A 21,290-nucleotide genomic window follows, 5' to 3' on the forward strand; every position below is an offset into this window, starting at 1 on the left:
TTTATAGACCAATCATTTCAAGAGTCTGAAAGTGTAAACGTTTGGTCTTTTTCTTCCGTAATAACGTAACGCCTATTGTAGATGTTTGTGAATATTAATGTGTCAAATATTCTCAGCTTTAAAAGTATAATTTATATCATTTCTTCCTTATTGCTTAAAGCATTTCGTGGTTCTTTTGCAATAAAACACTCAAAATTGGACAAGGTTTTGATCGAAAAATTAAAATTTGAACTGTCGTTATTGTCATTTTTTTATTCGTTTAAAAACCGAAAAACTTTTATTTCTAATCCTGTGATATTAGGACCAAACCATGTCCATGTCCCTTAGACTTGAATATCATATTCGTTTCGGTTGTCAACATTTTTCTTGAGGGGGAGGGGTAATGGCTTCTTTTGTGGTCACATTTACTTATTTTGGCATGGCAGAACATGTTTGTAAACCACTGCCCATACACTTTAATTGTGGGTCTCTCCTTGAATACCACATATATAGCAAAAACTGTGGCAGTGACGCATCTATATAGTATCTAGGGGGTCAAGGGGGCACGGGCGTCACTCTCAAGGGCGCAAATGAAAAAAATGACCCCCCCCAAAAAAAAAGAACTAAGAGAAAAAGCAAAGCACAAAGAGAAGGAATACCGCTGAAGGTGATTAATACCCCTGTCTTATGATATTACCATTGTTACGATATTGCAACAAATAACAATGAAAAAAATTTTAAGTTTGATTTCCCTGTTTTATTACAGGAGATATAACAATCATAAACTAACAAAACATAAATAAATATTGATCTTATATTTCTTGAAGTGTCAGATGTGAAATCCAAAGTTATGATAGTATATCCAAATAAAATCCAAGTTGGTTGGCGAAGATTCCTTGAATTAAAGTTCACAATGCTGGCGATGATGATTTTGATGTTGGAGCACGATGAATAACAAGAATCACTGTAATGAGCTGAAATGTCTGTGCACTGCAAAAACTCCGGTGTTGATTTAACACCAGCCCGGAATCTATATATTTCCACACCAGAGAAGTGTTAAACAACACTAATTCCAATTTGGTCTAACACCGGAAAGGTGTTTATTCAACACCAATTAGTATTAAAACAACATCGGTTTGATTCCAAACTGGTGTTTCAATAATTCTCTGGTGTGGACATAATAGATTCTGAGCTGGTGTTAAATCAACTAATGAGTTCTTGCAGTGTGAAGACGATGTTGATGATGATTAACAGTCAATTTCAGCAATCCATGGGTTGAAAAGCGTTCATTTAAACACGTTGATGATCTCGATGAGAACTGAGAATTCCACTCTCAAAGTAACTGCAAACAGTTCATTGATGGCGTGCAAATAATTCCACAAAAGATAAATGTGTATTCCAGTTGGAAATAAACTATGCTCTGACATAAAATCTGGCGTGAAACTCTCAGTTCTGATCTGATATGATGATGTCTTTGAAGAAACTGCCAGCTTATATACACTATTCACTATTTATTCACTATTTTTCCCTATTTCTATTTTCCATTCACTATTCTGGAAGCGTCTAGTATTGTCTACAACAAGAACATTCTGCCAATTTCTAGATCAGTCAAATTTTAGAAGACTCTTGAATGACCTCAGTTAAATTAACAATGTAAACAACATATAGCTTATCCTATTTTTCTTTTCACTGCCACTAGCAGTCTATTGTCTATTGTTTGTAAATTCCAGAAATAACAAACATTACTCTATCTCTTTATAATAGGCATGCCTAACAATGCTTTACTGAAACATTCTGGAATATTCTTAATCATTATAGGCTACGAATATCCTTAAAGAGAAAATAACTAAATAAAAGAATGTAATTGCTCTTACAATTCTTCTTATATATATATATATATATATATATATAACTCCATGGTAATGCGGTTTCCAACACATTTTTTTCTTTTAATGTTTCAGCGAAGAGATTGTGAACGAACTTTTTGCCATCTTGAAAAAAGAAACAATTTTCCCTTTGTTTAGATTTTATGAAAAATGCCCCAATACAACATGAACAATGCAGACAAAAGACAGGAAAACTAAAGAATGAATTAGAAAACAAAAAAATGATCTCTGAAATATTACGTTTATTCAAAAATCTAGGGACGGCGACAGTAAAATTCGGTAGGAGTATTAGAGAGCCAAATACACCAAACTCTGATCACCCCCACCCGTTTCTGGTCTTTGCAATATCTGCACCCTGTTGGTTACACTTCGTAATTCCGAAGGTTCTTTATTCCGAAGGTTCGTAATTCCGAAGGTTTGATCAACCGAAAACGAAATAAGGTTCGTTGTTCCGAAGGTTAGTTAGTCCGAAAACGAAATAAGGTTCGTTAATCATTTAGTTTTTGGACTAACGAACCTTCGAAATTACGAACCTCACTTCGTTTTCGGACTAACGAACCTTCGGAATTACGAACCTTCGGAATAACGAACCTTCGGAATATCCGAACCTTCGGAATAACGAAGCTTCGGAATTACGAACCTCACTTCGTTTTCGGACTAACGAACCTTCGGAATTACGAACCGTCGGAAATACGAACCTTCGGAATAACGAAGCTTCGGAATTAAGAATGTATGCGCACCCTGTTATATCAAAATGCTAACGTAAAACATTCCTTTGAAATTTCAAAATTTGCCTAAACTAATGAAAGAAAAGAGAGGTCATTTGTACAAAGTTGTCCATGAAATATGATGAACTGGATTGAGTTTGAATGAGTGAGAGGTACTGTTTCTATAACTGCCAACGAAACGTCTTTCACCTTTCATGAAGCGCTCCCCAGCTGTTCATTGATCCGTGACTGTCACAAAACTATTCTTTGTAACCAAATACTTTTTCTTCATTTCAGATTTCCAGGGGCTGCAATTCGCTTTTTTTTGTAATGCAAATAAATTGCTAGAGCAGGAGTGTGAGCGGTAGTGATTGTGACTCTTGGGTGATTGGGCGGATTTGAATGAGAGTGTGTACAAGTGAATGGGTAGGGTGGTATGTGAGGGGTTTCTCAGTTTGTCTCACTGCTCTTTGAAAAAGCTATTTATGTGGCCAAAGAGGAAAGACTTCTATCATGTCCATTACTTATTAGTCATGTAGTGGTATAATTAAGTTCGATAAATTTAAAGTTTTATCAGAACGAGAATTATGGCAAACTCATGATGAAGCTCACTAAGCATGCTAAGAAGTCTTGCTCTGCTGATCCACCTCCAACAAATATAATTATACAACATATTGATGTTATACTTCCTGTGTTTACGTCTATGACCAATGTCTCCCTGTCTACAGGTCATTTTCCTAATGAATGGAAAGTAGCCTTAGTTTTACCTCTGTTGAAAAAGCCAGGTCTAGATCCTGAATTCTAATCTAAGACCAGTAAGCAACTTACAATATAGTTCAAAATTAGTAGAAGGTGCAGCCACTCAACAAATCTTACAGTTTCTCATTAGTAATTCGCTTCTTCCATCCAACCAATTCGCATATAGACAATATAATAGTACAGAAACTGCGCTGCTTAGGATTAATGAGTGATATTCTGATGGCATTGGACAATCAGAGAGTCACTCTTCTAGTATTACTAGACTGAAGTAGCGCATTTGATACTATAGACCACACCAAAGTTTTGGAAATTTTGCATAATTGTTTCGGTATCAATGGTGTTGCTCTCAATTGAATCAAATCCTACTTGTCTGATCGTCATCAAAAGGTTGTTATTGATGGTACTGTCTCAGATTCTTTCCCAGTACCTTTTGGCGTGCCCCAGGGCTCACGACTCGGTCCCTTGCTTTTTGCATCATACACAGCCTTATTAATAGCACTCAAAATAATTTTCCCGAAGTTTCTTGTCATTGTTATGCCGACGACACACAATTGTATATATCTTTTAGGGCGGTTATAAGCATTGAGGTGAACGGTCTATCGCTGGTGAGAAAAAAAAAACACAACCTTGATTTAGATATTATGATGCATTAAAAGCTGCAACTTAAGATAAAAAATCATTTCAAATTATATACTTGATTTCATTTTTTTTTCATTGCTTTTGGCAACGCATTACAGTATATGAAAAATTGTTACTTGGTTATCAACTTTTTTTTTACTTAATTTCAACTGATATTTTGGAATGAGTTCATAGACCTCTGACCCCTAAATACATTCTCCATGACCTTCATTTTTTTAGACTGGAATTATAGAACCTGCATGTTTTTATTACAAATTAGCCATCTTTATTCACATTATTCACAAATAAAATATGAACACAAAGGATAATTTTTTGGGTAATTTGTATGTCAAACAGATATAAAACTCAAAAAAGTTTGGAAATCAGACTTTGATCGATTATCCCTCCTCGGTTTTAGTAGATTTCAATGTGTAATTAATATCAATAAATAGAATATTTAATATTTTTTATGATACCCTACATGATATGATTATGGTTCACATTGAGGTGCAGTGCCTTGAAATTTGGGGCAAGGTCAAAATTAAAAAGTTGCAAAATGACACAATATTGAAAGTCACTGTCATGACTGTTCTTTTTTCTGTGGTGATGAGTGAGTTTCTCAGCAGTTATTTTTAGATGTTTTCATGCACCTTAACATCAACATTAACATGGAATCAAACGCAAGCAATTACAAAGCAAATAAACATGCATGGGTATTACGAACCACGGCTCAAAGTCTAAAACCATGTTACCTCACAGAACCATCACTTATTAAGGGGGGGTTATTTGAATGGAGTTTCATCTCTATTGACACAGACAACAATTTATGACTATTTCTGCTCTTTTTGCAGCTTTTCAATTCAGGTATGATCATAACAAGCATTGTATCATTAAAAAAAACAACGATCTTTTGAATGATATCAAAAATGCATGGTGTAAAATTGGGAGTTGGAAGAAATCAATGGCCAAACTCAGATTTCCAAACTTTTTTTCCCTTTTTGCAGCTTTTCAATTCAGACCTTATCAAACACTTTTGAATCCTGTTCTTTTCGTGATGGCATGTTCATTATAACAAGCATGGTATCGTTGTAAAGAGAATTCAATGATGTTTTGAATGATGTAAAATATGCATTATGTAGAATGGGAGTTGGGAGAAATTAATGGCCAAACAAGGATTTCCAAACTTTTTTTGGAGGGGTTTATACAGTGCGTTCCAGAAAAAACGAAACCGAGATTTATCGATGATTTATCATAACTTTATCACAAATACAATAGACAAATGACCTACCATTGTAAAGCTTAGAATCCCTTCTTTCATCTGATATTACTTAAATTATTCATCATTCATGCATGAGTGAGCAAAAACGATTTGAAGAAAGGATACCAAAATCTAATTTGGCGGGGGTATCTGAATTTCAAAAAGAAAATCACATGCCTAAAAAGTTCAATATCTGATCTTTTGTTTGACACCTTAATCACAAAATATGGTCAAGAATTAAAAAAGTTACGCTCCCTCGAAACAATGCTTGTATTTCCATAATTTCATTAAATAAACGTGTTTTCACCGGTTTCCCACAGAAGCTATCGCATGGTTAACAAAAAGATGGCTGATCGTCAACAAAACAGAGTGTCAAGTGAGTTTGAACGCTAGCCTGTAGAACCTCTTCATTTTATGAAATTTCTGAAATTAAAGCCTTATTTCAAATAACCAGAACTTAATTATTTCTTGACCATTTACTGTAATTGAGGTATCAAATTAAAGAGCAGATATTGAACTTTTTAGAAATGTGGTTTTCGTTTTGAAACCCAGATACAGCCCGTCAAATTACGTTTTGGTATCCCCTCTTCAAATTGTTTTTGCCCACTCAAGTGAATGAGAATTTATCTCAGTAATTTCAGATGAAAGAGGAGATTCTAAGCTTTAAAATGGTATGTCATTTGTCTATTGTAAAGACCGTCCTCTATGTGTATGCAACTAAATAATTACTCCGAACGTGAAACACGAGCAGTAATGAACTGATGAAAAACTACCTGTTGTATGCATGTAGCCATGAAGATGTTACATATTTCAGCAAGCAAATAATGCGAGCGCGAAGCGCGAGCTGAATTTTTATTTTTACATAAAGAATGGAAAACATTAATCAATTCTTTTTATCGTGAACAGGATAACTGTATAACTAAACAATTTATTGATGCGAACGCGAAGCGCGAGCGGAAACAATACAAGACTTTACCTAAAAACGGGATACTCTATTCATGTTTTGTAAACCATGAAATGAATGAGTAATAGGGGATTTTCCTATATTAATAATGCGAGCACAGAGCGCGAGCAGAACATTTTTGAGATTGTGATCTGAAACTGGATAAGAACAAGTTAAATATCTGAATGAACATGCGCGCGCGCGTTTCATATTTTAAATACATGTACACCTTTTATCATAAAAATCAATGCGAACGCGAAGTGCGAGCTTAAACTATTTGATATTCCAATCTGAAAAAAGGAGATTTCAACTCTATATTTCAAGCACTTTATAGGAAAATTGTGAGGTGGATATGGATCTTATTAAGAGCTGATATTTTTCAATATAATTACTTTGAGTTTTGACATAGGACCTGACATCCTTAGGACATGTCATCATATGAAAATGATGACTTTTTTCCTATCCCTTTTGCTAAGCGCGAGATGAAACAAAAGGGACAATTTAATTATTAAATTAATATGTTAGTCATAAATGCCTAATGAGAGCGCGAAATCTGATATTATGGCCTGAAAATTCAAAAGTTCAAGCACTTTGTTGATACATTTTTAACCAGTAATGTGAGCGCAAATTGCGAGCCTATTTTTTATACTCTGTCATGAAAAGGGATCTTAATTAGTTTGTTGTATAATCAATATTGAGACCCCGGGGGCGGGGCACTTCCATTGACGAGTGGATACCATGCGTGACCATGGGGTCTCGAAACGCACCCTAAATGCGTAATTTCCATCCTCTGAAAATGCACCCCTTAACAAATATATATTGGCGTGTGAAACCCTACCCTTAACAAGTATTGGAAACAAAACATACTCTTGGCAAATATTTCCTGAAAAGAACCACTAAAGAAGTAAAGTCTCTCGCTTCTCCTACTTTTATGTCTGTAACCTTATGATTTGTTCAAATCATCTATTATTTCTCCCTACATCCTGCATAAACATGGCTACGTGTGTGTACATTTAACCTGCTCAACCACCTCCCTCAAACCTGAGTAACTTTTCATCCTCAGAATCTGACTGTGTCATGTACATGTATATACACCAAAAGTATTGTCAACACTCCACTCCCTAAGCACTGGTAACAGTAGGCTATTTCTGTAACCAAGATCTTCCGCTTTATTAAAATCCTCGCCACCCTCTCCCAATTCCAAACCATAACAGACCACTGCTGCTTGAGGTCATGTCGCAAAATCATCTCAATAAGCCATCAGGGAATCTCCCAAAAGCAAACATGGGGATAGCCCTTCCACAGCGAATTCTCAGCGGGATAAAGGTGCTTTAACATGCCTCATGAAAGTCTCTAGCATTCTACAGTGCACTAACCTGGCTGCATCCTGGTCAAGCAAACATAACATTAGTCTTGATGCCGGCTTGATGCTACAGCAATCATACACTACAACAGACAAGGGCGCCGGAAGCGGGGGGGCAGGGGGGGCACTTGCCCCCCCAAATAAAATTTTTGGGGGGCAAAACGAGATTTTGCCCCCCCAATGTGCCCCCCTGAAAGATGAAAAATGATAAATTATTTAAGGACAAAAGTAAATGAAGGCACTTTTCTGCCTGAAAATTGTCATTTCCATTGTCAAAAATGAAAAAAATTTGCCCCTGACGGGGCAAATACATTATCATAGTAAGCCTCGCGTCTTTTGACGAACAGTTCCTCTGTGAAACATAGCTTTGATAAGCCCCCTTTCCATCTTATTACAGTGTGATAACGTTTAACCTTTTAATGAATACATTTCAGACTAAAAGCGAATGGCAAATTGATAGTGGTCCATCAATGATTAGGTTTATAATTCTATGATGCTGGCTGTGTCGTCTAACAAACGCGCGGTCGCCCAGAAACGCTCAGACCGGACCCGATATCACTAACGCGCGTGAACACTAGTTACTCGAGCAAGATATGGAATCTATGTCATAGCTGTCAAGCCCAGAAACCATAACATCTCGAGAAACTTGTTTCAATTATTTCATTTTCAACTAAATATAAATTGAGTTAATACAGTGATAACAAGAGAGCGGTGTTGGCTCAGTCGGTAACGCGTCTGCCCGTCGAAGTCGAACCAAAGATCGTAGGTTCGAGTCCACCCTGGGCGGATGACTGAAGTCAGTGCGTTGTGTGTAAACGTCTCTCCCATGTTTCATAGATGCAGGCTATGTTACAATGGAAAACACTCCGTCCCTCGGATAGGACGTTAAATGGAGGCCCCGTGTAGAGGAGGGTCACCACCCTTGCACGTTAAGAACCCACTGCACTATTCGTATAGGGGGAAACCCCGGTGTCGAGGTCCACCTGCACCCCCCCCCCCCCAATCAGTTATATCGGGAAAAGAGACCTGTGGATCATAGTGATGATTTAGTTCGCTTTTCGCCTCCCAGGCACAGGTGACGCCAAACAAATAATAATAACAATTCAGCGCCCTAAAGAAAATACCAAGGTCATTCCAACTCAATATAGACATGTTATCAGAAAATTACACTCAGAATAATCATGTGTAGAGGATTATAATTTATTATTTGTAAAAATGGTGAATCCCACTCGAAAGCAACTTAGAGATAATGTTTAGACATGAAAAAATAAAATCATCTGTGAAAGTGTCTTCTTGACCGGACTCATATTATCCGAGATATGAATAAAAATGTAAAGAATATAAAACAAAAAAAAGCGTTACAGTACTGCTCTACTATATAAAAAAAAATCTTAAGATATTTTCACAGCCCCGTATTTTCCTCTATTCCTTTTCATTGGCATGATTGGAAGGCGTTTTGTCTGATACTATTTCAGCTCATATATAGCACTTATATATGTATTTTAGATTCCAAAACTTCCATTACCTGTTACTAATCAGATCGAGATGGCAGCTATGTTCTCTGGTTTATCCCAGCTTTTGTTATTCATGGACGTTTGCAAAAATAAAAATAAAAAAACCGGGAGTGGGTGGGGCTGCAAGACCTAAATTTTCGAAGAAACGTAAGAGCGAGGGGATTTGTGATGGGGGAGCTTTTGCATTTTCTAGAATAAAATTGAAGGATTTCGTGCACACTTTTGGTGAATTTTGTGAATTTTGCCCTCTCGATCGGCGGCCCCGGCTCGTACGGTCATGTTTGTCATCTTAAAGTCTTTAAAAGGCCTATATAACATTGGTTTGAAACAATTTCGTTTGCAATAAGGCTCGTAATTTGCTGGAACTGCGACCCTGGTCATGAAGAAACACCAGGCTGGGTCAGAAGGGAGGAAACAGAAGGAGCAAAAAGAACTCCAAGACTGTTTAATTCTCAAGAAATTCATTTTTGAATGCACTTAGAAACGCAACTTTTATACTAAATTTTTACACAAAATCCTTACCGTGGGGGGGGGGGGTCCCATAGCCTCTCCCGCTCGATCGCTTCGGTATCTCACGCTGTCAAAAATATTTTGCCCCCTTCGGGATTTTGCCCCCCCCAAAACTGAAAGTGTTCCGGCGCGCCTGACAACAGAACCCAGAGTGGTAAACAAGGAAGGTGGAAGCAGTTTGATGTCCTCTGCAACGTTGTTCTCTTAACCTTTCTGGTAAACACATCGAGCTCTTTAATGAAACTGTACTCCCTTGGATTTCAAACAAGCCTAAAGAAGCTCATCCCAATTTCTTCCATAAGCCTGACCTTCTAAATGTTCTGAAGGAAATATCAATGATCTGTGCACCACTTTTAACCAATGCAAAGAAGTCGTCTTGTAAGTGCTCGCCTGTGGACAAAGCTCTCCTGTGTCTACTACGTGGCAAACATACCTGTAATAAATCAGTCCAATGCTCTGTTTGTCATAATTGGTATCACCTTCTCCGCCTTGAACTTGACGATGGTGACATCACTCGTCTATCGTTACCTGAAGAAACTTTTAGCTGCAGGTACTGCTTGCCACAAGCTACATGTACATCACATGGCACCCAAACGACGCTGATTTCTGTACCAAATAATCTCCAATCCAAAGCAAGGGTAACTCAAACTGATGCTTGTTCAGGCATGGATGAGCCTCTTATACAGCCACTTCTTACCCGAGAAATTGGGATCAATACTCAGCCATTCAACTGCTCTACCACCCCTTGCTTGCCCAAAATGCAATGCGCATGAGAAATTGCTGAAAACTTCAAGAAGCGACCTTGAGTCCCCAAAACTAACCAACAAGCTAGGCTCTTCTCTCTCAACATGAGGATATTGTGGTGGAACTTTCTGAGCTTAAAAAGACTGCAGTGCCATGCAGCTCCAATGCAATCGAGACAAGACAGTAATTGTTGAGATAGAAGCCCAAATAGCTGATTTTAAGTGGAGCAAAGCCAACCTTCTTCGAGAGTTAGCCACCATCAGATCATCTCTCACACTTCCTCTGCCTCAGCAACAACATTGACACTACTGGTAAACTCATGGACCCTCATATTCCCCAACCCATTCTTATAACCTCCAGAGTTCCTAGCGAAAGGAAGTCGTCCACCAGAGAACCAAATACACTAAACCTTCTTTTATTTTCATTCCCCCACTCGTTTCTGGTCTTCGCAATATCTGCACCCTGTTATATTATCGACCTATCATTGAAAGGTCCATGGTTAGGGGAAGGAGGGGTAAGTTGTGACACTTTTTACATTTTGCATGTTAGAATTGATAAGTACTCAGCCTTTAGATTTGATTCTTGGGAAATATTTTTCACCTATATATAGCTTTCTATCCTCACACTGAAAGTCATTGTGACCTTTGAAAAAACGATGTCAAATGGCCCAACTTGCCCCATCTATGGGGTAAATTGTGCCACCTTCTGGGGTAAGCTGAGCCACGAAAACTACGTACAAAATGTATGCGAGAAGAGCCTTCATGTCAATTTTTCATTTTAAGTCTTTTCACTTGCTAATTCTCTTTAAATATAACATCCCCTAAAAATAAATAATAATACATAACACTTATAAGGCGCTTACTACTGGTGTTTCTAAGCGCACTGTGTTCTGTTTATGGTTTGTACTTGGGTTTAAAAAAAAAGTGGCAGGGGATAATGAAACAGGTAATACAACTATTGTAAAAATCAAAACTCAAAACTGGTGTGCACCTCCAATTGACTGACCCACATTGTGAATCATCTATTAAACAGGTAGGTTTTGAGTAGGGTTTTGAACTGATTCACAGACTTGGCATTATGAATGTAAGATGGTAGCTTATTCCAAAGGGAAGGGGCAATTGAAGAAAAAGCGCGGTCACCATATTTTGTAGAGGTTCGAGGTCCAGGAGTTACACAGCAAAAACTGTGGTGTTAACCGGTGTACATATAGGACCACACCAGTTATTTTACACCGGTGTTAAATTGGTGGTGTTAGTTTTACACCTCTAGGTGTTATTACAACACCTTTTGTCTTTACATTTACACTCTTTGGTGTTACGTTTAATCTCTAGGGTGTAATTTTAACACCTCAGGGTGTGGTCCTCTATTAACACCAATCAGTGTCAGTTTTAACACCGCAGTTTTTACAGTGTAACTGCATTGTAGACGATGAACGAAGAGGTCTTGAGGAGGTACTAGAACGTACGGAAATGAGATCTGTAAGATATTTTGTGGCTTGGCCATTGAGAATTTTGTAGGTGAGAAGGAGAACTTTGAAAGAGATACGGTGATATATGGGGAGCCAATGAAGAGAACGCAGAATTGGAGTTTTGTGTACGAATTTGCTCCTCTCTGCCTGCATATCAATGGCTTTTTAAGGTTTTTGAAAAAATTATTATACATTACCACAAGAATTACTATGGCTCAACTTGCCCCATGTTGGCTGGCTCAAATTACCCCAGTCCGAACTTAATGCGATATTTTCACATCCACACATTTCTTATGCATCCATCTTCTAAAAGTCTATGACAAGAATGAGAATTTATACCTGGACTAACAATGTTCTTCTTATTTCTTTATTATATTCAAAGACGTTCGCGGGTAAAAAGCATTCTCTTTCACACCCTTTTTAACTTTTTTTGCTGAAATTTGTATTTTCCCTCTAAAAAATTACTTTTTGTTTCAAAGTTGAAAAAAATATGGTGGGCTCAAGGGTTATCTAATGGGTCATCAATACATGACACCACCACAATGTCTGACTTATTCATTATTGACCTGGGGGTGGTGGCTCAACTTGCCCCTATGTTCAAATTACCCCGCCTTCCCCTGTATCAAAATGTTAACGTAAATCATTGATTTGAAATTTCTAATTTGCCTAAACTAATGAAAAGAAAGAAAGGTAATTTTTACAAAGTTGTCCACAAACTAACTATGAACTGGCCTATTTCCTTGAGTTTGATTGAGTGAGAGGCATTGTTCCTATATAGCATGGCCCTAGTGATGAGGGTACTGAAGCTTCCCAAGATTTCTCCAGGGGGGTGCTGCGTGTATTACTTTCCATGGGCAGCACCCCTGGATTTCTTAAAGTGTGTGAAATTGAATAAATGTATGGAAAATGACCAACATTTTGTTTTGGTTAGGCCAAATTTTTTTAATCAAAACTTAACGACCTGCATTTTATAATGAAGCCTTTTTTTTCCTAAGAGACCAAAACGGGCTTAAATTTTGTGTGAAAATCCCCCTTTTTCTTTTGCTTGTCAAATTCACCTCAGCACCACCACCAAAAATATCGTTTTCAGAGCCCTGTCCTATCTGCAGATGAAACGTCTTTCACTTTTCATAAAGCGCTCCGGCGCTCGATAATTCCATTCTGCACATGATCAGTTCGTAGTTCCTTTCTGCGCATGATCAAAAGATTCTACGCATGATCAGAGGAAGGTCATTTGTACTAAAGTGACATGGTGGTTTAAAATCTAATGAGATATGCACCAACTTTGATGTCTTGATTATTCATATATTCTTTTGAATAGTGGTATTCATTTACATCCACAAAAACCAAAAATGCGTCCACTAACGACTGGTATTTCACAGTTTGCCAAGTACATTGTGTAACATGCTACGATATGCATTGAAAGTAGGAATGCAGCAAATACTTTCATAACGTGTTCATTGGTGTGCTATTCTAGTCACCTAGTATATTCAATTTCTTCATCCTGCTATGTAAGGCAAGCTTACGTAATATTCTGCTTTGAAATCTACCTATCATAATGAAAGAAATGAAAGGTCATTTGACCAAAATTGTCCATGAAGTAACTACCAACTGGTCTATTCGTCGGACATGGTGGTTTAATATTCAATGAGATAAGCACCAACTTTAATGTCTTGATTATTCATATATTCTTTTGATTTTTTTTTCATTATATCCACTAAACATGCTCAAAACAACAATGCTTCCACTAGCGGCTAATGCGTTCAAAGTAAAAAAAAAATGCAACAAATAGCACACCAGTGTTCACTGCTGTGCTATTCTCGTCACCTGGGCTCCGTAACACAAAGAATAGCGAGCGATCAATCGATAAAATGAACTGACCAATCAAGATCAATGTTACACGCGCAATTGGTTTAAAATACTGACCAGGGACTAATCTGTGCGGTTCTTTCATATTTGCGATCAATCGCAAACCTTTGTGTTACGGAGCCCTGGTCTATAGAAAATTTCTGCATTCTCCTATGTAATGCATGCTTACACAATATCTTCCTTTGAAATCTGCGTATTATAAAGCAAAAAATGAAAGGTCATTTGACCAAAATTGCCCATGGGTGTAAGACCGAACTGGTCTATTCTATTGCCATTCAATATTTCAATATGACTCTTTAATACAACGTGGACAAGCACACCGTGATGGCGGGTCACTTGCTCGAAGATTCCACCGACCCTTGGAAATATGCCATTCTGTTAAGTAAGTTCGTGCTTTTCTTCATCGATGGCGGGATCGCCAAGTCTTTCGGAGTCCTCATCCCCGATGTCGTCGACCGATACGACAGCAACTTTAAGACTGTTGCCTTCGTTCTGGGTCTACCGAGCACGGTGATGTACTTTACGGGTGAGGGCTTCTATTTTTACTTTTTGCCCTTATAAAAAAGCAAAAAACAAAAACAAACAAATTGTCCATGGATCAAAATTCCGGATATTAAATTCAACACATAGTTTGGTATTTTTCGCTGTGAGAAAGGATGAATAAGATTGAATTCACAACGTTACTTTAAAAAATAAATCAAATACAAGTAGGCCCTACATACCTGAAAATAATAAGTCACATAACAATATGAGTTATTTGTGTAACTCGGTGAAGCGCGATTTCTTTACCAATGTCTTTTATAGTACATGAATCCAACTTCATTTTGATTGTTGAGTGATGTATATCTATATATATTAATTCTATAGCAAATTTCTTAAAATCACCATCATTTTTTGACAGTTTATTATGAAAAAAATTGGCTCGCGTTTTGCGCTCGCATTATTTCATCTATCAAGCAATGAATCATATTCATGATTACAAAAGTGATTTAAATATCCAGTTTTCAGGCCTCGATGTCGACAAGATAAACGTTAAGGAAAATACTCAAGAGAAATTAAAACTCTCCCAAAAATGGAAAGTGGGGTGGTAAGTACCCCACTTGAGCTCCCATTGAAATAACACGCAAGGCAATTGGGTTCCTGTGTTGTAGGCTTGTGGGGGGTATTTTTGAAACGGAGAAAACACATAATGAAGCTAAGAAATGACTGTTAGGACATGGGCGTTTTACAACCCCCCCCCCTTCCCGAATTTGTCAAGAAAACGAAAGGAAAGGACTAAGGGTGAAATATAATACTATTTTCCAAATATTATGTCAAACTCTATCACAAACTTTGATTGTTGTAATTTTTGCTCGCTCACAACTTCTGAATTTTACGCGATACACCGTATCGAGCCCCCTCAATTTTTTTGAATCATTACACCACTGGGACAAGCCTTTAAGAAACAAAGAAAAAGCAACTTTGAGCGGCTGATGGGTGAAAAAAAAATTCGCCCCCCCCCCATTGGCGGAAGCTGGATCCGCCCCTGATAATATATTAATTTATATAGAGCGCAGAAACTACTCCACAAAGTATATGTTCTACTGCGCTTTATAGGACACCTAAAATACTTGTTATTATAGATGTGGCGTTTTGAGCTTTGGTTGAAAGTTGATTACGGATGGTGGTTTCCCAACTTCAAGGAGTTAGCTATTCCAGACCTTGGGGGCTACACATTGCTCGATCACCTACATATATACTTTTGTTTTGAAGGATGGAATCTGTAAAAGCAGATGATACGTTGACGTCCTCTAAAACACCCTTTTCGAAGAGCGATACGCACCACCCTGTGCACTATTTTCATATCCGAAATTATTGTATTTCATTGAAACGTTGAGATTTACGCTATCGTGTTTCTTTTTTTTTAATCGACACTAATATTGAACGTTTTCTTTTCCCAGTCCCTATCACTATAATCTTGATGAAGTTAATGACTCTCAGGACTATGGCGATGATCGGAGGTCTATTGAGTGCCTTACCAATCATATGTGCTCCTTGGGCTCCGTCTATCTACATACTCGGCATGATGCTAGCTGTAACAGGTATATATTGAACACGCACAAACGCACCCCCACACATCCCCACCCTCACATACGCACGCACACATTATCACTAAATGGGGGGGGGGGGGCGTTCATTGTTCTTAAGGTTCTGTGATCCGACAATTAATAAAGGTTCGTTGTTTTCTGACGGAATAGTTGATCCGAATATGAAATAAGGTTCCTTCGTACGAAAATAACAATTACAGCACGAGTACAAAACTTCAAGAATCTTCTTCAGTTTCAGACCATTGAAACATACGGAATAATGAATCTTGTTTCGTTTCCGGATGAACGAATCCTGAGAACATCGAAACTTATTTCTATTTTCAGTATAACATAAATTCGGATTAACGAACATTTAGAGCTCAGACTATCAAACCTTTGGAATAATGAACCTTCTGAGTATTCGAATGTTCAAACGTCAAATAGCGAACATCTTTCAGATTCACTACAGATCTTATTATGATGACATCATCTTGCCCGATTAGTAAGAATGTTTCGAACGAAAGTCAAATGCATTGACCACACTTGTTAGCTTAAAGTCAGTCTAAGCATCACGCTGTACCAAACGTAACTGGACTTGATTTGGAATCACGACCCCCCCCCCCCCCCGCCACTGGCGTACAGAAGGGGGGGGGGGAGCTTGGGTCCATTACCCTTAAAAAGTTCCACGACCAATAAAATAGAAGGAGAAAATGAAAGAATAGGAAAGAAAGTTAGATTTTCTCTTTAAAAATGTAAACATTATTTTGCTCTCTCTCGCTTCGCTGGCTTTGAATATTAAAGCAATTTTCCCAAACACGTCATGTTGTGCCCATCATTTTTTTCTTTTCCCCAATACACCCTCCCCTACCAATCCCACAAAAAGGGTGATGCATCGCTAACGATTTTCATTTGACTTCGATAAAAACAACCTGTAAACACGGCGGTCGCATTTCCGTATAAAAGTTTCAAATATATGTTTTTGTTTTTGTTTAGGTGTTGGCATGGCGCTTACGTTCTTCCCATTAATGGTATCCATCAACATCTTCTTTCCTAAGTCCTTCATCTTTTCCAACACACTGACCCTCTTCGGGACAACGTGCGGTGCTTTTCTTGTCCCTGTCATCATAGAGAGGTCTTTGGAGGCCTATGGATACCGTGGCGGGTTTCTGATCCTGGGAGGTATTACACTCCACGCTGTGGTTTGCGGTGCCATCGTCAGACCACCACGGGTTAGGAGAAGAGAGAACGTAAACTCCTCTGAAGATGCAGAAGTGGATTCATTGACGGCAGCCTCCGCATCAGGACAAGCCGTCATAGACCAGGTAGACGTTGGTGAGATTACAGATCAACTCTTGCCAGATACGATCGAGGAAGACAAAAAATCAATGGAGGACAGGGCGAGGTTGTCAAGTGATGTCGGTTTGTGGTGCTCATCATGTGACTCGTTCATGGCCAAACTGAAGTCATCAATCTTCTACCAGGAGAACCTGTACACCCTCGTCGTTCCATCAATGATTTTACAATGCTTTGTGATGGCCGCTTGGATGCTGTTTCTCGTACCTCACGCCGAAGAAGCAGGAGTCGACCGCTCCAAAGCTGTCTTTCTTTCCAGTATTGCCGGCATAAGCGGTGTATTCGGTCGCATCCTGTACTTAATTCTCCTACATTTTAGATGTGACAGTACCATCATCTTCTGTGTCGCCGGCGTTGTATGTGCGAGTTCCTTTTTCCTCGACTTTGTGAGTTCGGCCTTTATTTTCCTCGCAGCTATGGCTTCCATTCAAGGGTTTACCATCTTCATATTAGACTGTGTACCGCACGCGATGATGAAGCTATCTGTTCGCCACGAAGAGAACATTCCTCGAGCTATTGCAACGAATCCGTTCGTACTTGGGATAGGTTTCATGTCAGGAGATGTGATTTCAGGTAATATTAAATTTCAGAGAGATGATTTTCTTTACACTGCGTAACACCGGTGTTGATTTAACACCAGCCCGAAATCTATATATGTCCACACTTTGGTTTTGGTCTAACACCAGATAGGAGTTTATACAACACCAATTAGTATTAATAATAATAATTAGACTTATATCCACTCTGTAGAGTGCTCAAGGCGCTTTATAGGAAATTATAAAAGATATTATAGAAGAAATTACGACATTATTACGACATTACCGGTTTGATTCCTAATTCCAAATACTTCATTGGTGTGGGCATAATAGATTCCGGGCTGGTGTTAAATCAACACCTGAGTTTTTGCAGTGTATCAATAAAATGTAGATCGATTTTATTTTGTGTATTGTAAATCCGTTTATGAATGCCACATAGACCGTATTATGATATTTGATTAGATATCTAGACATTTTCGCTTCATCCCGGATTTAATTATAATTTGAATACTCGATCCACTGACCGAGTCTTCAGTGGATGAACCGCTATACCACAACATCTCCACTCTATCCCACATCATTTTCACATACATCAAAATGATTATTACTTCAATACCCGACACCCAATTATACAACCATGCAGATTAGCGAGCTTAAGTTGGGTGTACCTGGGCAATTGATGAATAGATGAGAAACATGATAGATGTTATTGGGACACTAGCTAACCTGTTAGCCCAATTAATTCCGTTATGATAATGCATGGGATTTGCAATGAAAATTGTTGACGCGTACGATTGATTTCTAACCATTTCTTTCTTGTAGGTTATATCTATGACGTCACATTCTCGTTCAGGGTGTTGTTCATGGTGTACGGTGTTATTCTCATCATCGTTGCAATGAATCTGTTGATCTTCAAACTGATTAGTCGACAAAGTCATTAATATGGACGTTTCACAACTACAACGGGGGACGGGCTAAACTGCTAAAGAATACATCAAACGCACTTAAGATACCCGTCAAAGAACAAGAAACAGTTGGGACGTCTTTTTTTTTTAATTGGTGAAGCAGAACCGAAGTTTCGTCGTAAGTTTCGGAGCTGACGAAAAATTGCAAACTTTGGGTCACATAACCCAACACTTCGAAGATTAAGGGATTTTTTTTTTTTTACAAATGTACCCAATACGTGATAGCGCTCTGTGACGTGATTACGTGAGTAAGTTGCAAGCCGTCCAGAGTCACTGTTGCTCAGATTTACTAACCCTCGACGAAGACTGCTTTGTTATGATGGGTACTTGACAATAGATTGTCGAAGTTCCCGAAGGCGTCGTGAGTCGTTGAAGCGAAAACGCCCCCAAGATGAGTGGAACGCTTCTGGTACACTCTTACACTGTAAAAACTGTGGTGTCAAAACTGACACTAGCTGGTGCTAATAGAGGACCACACCCTGAGGTGTTAAAATTACACAATAGAGATTGAAATAACATCAAAGAGTGTAAATGTAACAACCAAAGTGTTGTTATAACACCTATAGGTGTTAAAATAACACTGTTAATTTAACACTGGTGTAAAATAACTGGCGTGGTCCTCTATGTATTTACATCATAGATTCCAAGGATTTAAAATGAATCCAGATTGGCTGTGAATGGTGACCAGCCAAATTTTCGATTTATTTTTAATCTTTAGGATTAACTTTAAAATCTCAAATGATTTAAATTCAAACCTGTTAAGCTTTATATTTAAATCATAGTGGTTAAATCTTCAATCTAATATTCGGCTGGTCACTATCACAGCCGATCTGGATTTATTTGAAATCCTTGGAATTCAGAGTGTTAATGTCTAGACTGCATTACACAATTCAATATAGCAGCAGTGTTGACTTATAAGGCCTTTTCACACGTGAATCTTGAATCATCATTGTAAGAATGATTGCGACTATTCATCATGACCGTAATTAGCGTTCGTGATTCTAATCACGTTGGTTTCACATGTGCTAAACATTCGTCATTAGCCTTATTTTTCATATTCAAATTACGATTTTTTTTCACCGTGTGAAAGGGCGGAAAGTGACAATAAAACATGGAACATTCTCTTTTTTGGTTACTCATCGATCTCTGAGGGCAGGGAGGCCAAAGCCAAGGTCCTGTTAAACATGCCCCTTTTATTCTCATTATAAATTTTCGTGGCCTGTTAACGAAATGAATATGTGATAATGGTGGACGAAACTTTATAGCTATAGATGAACTATGAGAGCTGTTCATGTTTTATTGTCGCCTCGATCATCTATAGAAATCAATTAAAAAATAATTATTGACTTCACCGATAGGTTAGTTATGTATTCGGATATTAAATGTATTTGTATCATTGAAGCATCTGTTTTCGGGCCCGAAAAAAAATTGTGTAGGGCCTACAAAGCTTGAAAAATTATTTTTCGTTTACTTTTCTGTATGGTATTTCTTTTTTTTATATATAAATGGTTGCATAAGTTGGACATCATCGTTATCATGGTTATAATCGTTTCTTTGAATATAAGTATACTTTATAATCTTCTTACTCTTTCTGCAGTACGATGTTTAATGTTATAAATCATTCATTGATAGTGACGACTTGGAGGGTAGATACAAATTGAGCTGAATGTATTCAAAAATGGCTGTAGCAGGTTTACCCTAATTTGATTAAGGTATTAAACAACGATTGGTTTCAAAATATATGTTTTCATAAAATAACCAGTAGCGACCGCACAGAAACGTTGGCGTCCGTACGGCGAGTCGGAAAAAGTCGTTTAATCAAACCACCTGCAAGTAGCTGGTACAACATAATGTTAAAACGGCTGTTTTCGCCTCGCCGTATCAAATGTGACCGAGGTATAACATAGCGCTAACAGCATGACCCTGGGAAGCCGGGGGTGCTGCGTGTATACATAGCCAGCACCACAAAGAATTCAGGTAGGTGTTTCAAAAAATGAGAAATGTAAGTTTTTTTTTTGTTTGTTTGCTTGTCAAGTTGTTCGGGACTGAAATAACCAGATTTGTTTAAGTGAAAACCTTTTCTTTTTTTACTTTTGTTTTCTATGTCAAATTTATGTCAGCACCCCCAGTAAAAAAAATCGTTCCCAGGGCCCTAGCTACTGGTCAACAGTAAGGATGGTGCTAACTTGGCCGCACAGAAACATAAGAGTGAGTTTTCGCAAACCCCAAACCTCGGGGACGCGACATTATAGGGTCCGATAACACAAAAGTTAACGATTAATCACAGACTCGATTTTTAAGATTGATTGTACGTTATAGCCAATAGAATCGAACATAGATAACTGTTCTACAATCGTTGCTAAGGTTTGTGTTACAGGCCCTATATATATATGCTTTTCGTGTACAAAATTCTTTCATGCGACACCAGCACGCCATTCGAAATTGTTAAAATTCCGCTTTCATGCATGTACGACTGGTCATCATAACAAATGCCCGCCTGAGCTCGCGGCGGTGCTGTACTATCATGACTTTGGTAGCCGGCTGGAGACATGCGGAAGGTAAATTATGACACGGATAAGAATGTGGTTTTTCAAACAAATCGAGTACATATTGAGTGAGGAAAAACTTACTGAATTCAGACGTAGATATAAATCATTACAGTCCATCGAATCGAAGTTGCGTCTAATGTGGATTATTGGTGGATCACTGGCAATTGATTCCAGGCGCGGATACAGGAGGGGGCCGAGCCGTC

The 21,290-nt window shown here is 38.1% G+C and overlaps 1 protein-coding gene across 1 annotated transcript; it reads left to right on the forward strand.

The window, feature by feature from the left end:
- The first annotated feature begins 13,865 nt into the window (after positions 1-13,865).
- LOC121409449 (monocarboxylate transporter 6-like) lies at positions 13,866-19,045 on the forward strand. Its single transcript, XM_041601380.1, has 4 exons — positions 13,866-14,144; positions 15,559-15,699; positions 16,678-17,610; positions 18,396-19,045. Exons 1-4 carry the CDS (start codon positions 13,943-13,945, stop codon positions 18,512-18,514), a joined length of 1,395 nt encoding a protein of 464 aa, XP_041457314.1. The 5' UTR covers positions 13,866-13,942; the 3' UTR covers positions 18,515-19,045.
- Positions 19,046-21,290: the final 2,245 nt, after the last annotated feature.

The sequence above is a fragment of the Lytechinus variegatus genome, chromosome 2 (genome assembly GCF_018143015.1).
Source record: "Lytechinus variegatus isolate NC3 chromosome 2, Lvar_3.0, whole genome shotgun sequence".
Taxonomy (NCBI): domain Eukaryota; kingdom Metazoa; phylum Echinodermata; class Echinoidea; order Temnopleuroida; family Toxopneustidae; genus Lytechinus; species Lytechinus variegatus.

Excerpts from the sequence above, each read along its gene's own strand:
- LOC121409449 (XM_041601380.1), top strand. The coding sequence starts at position 13,943 with ATGGCGGGTCACTTGCTCGAAGATTCCACCGACCCTTGGAAATATGCC. Across the intron at positions 15,700-16,677 it reads CATGATGCTAGCTGTAACAG|GTGTTGGCATGGCGCTTACG; the intron begins GTATATATTGAA and ends GTTTTTGTTTAG. Across the intron at positions 17,611-18,395 it reads GTCAGGAGATGTGATTTCAG|GTTATATCTATGACGTCACA; the intron begins GTAATATTAAAT and ends TCTTTCTTGTAG.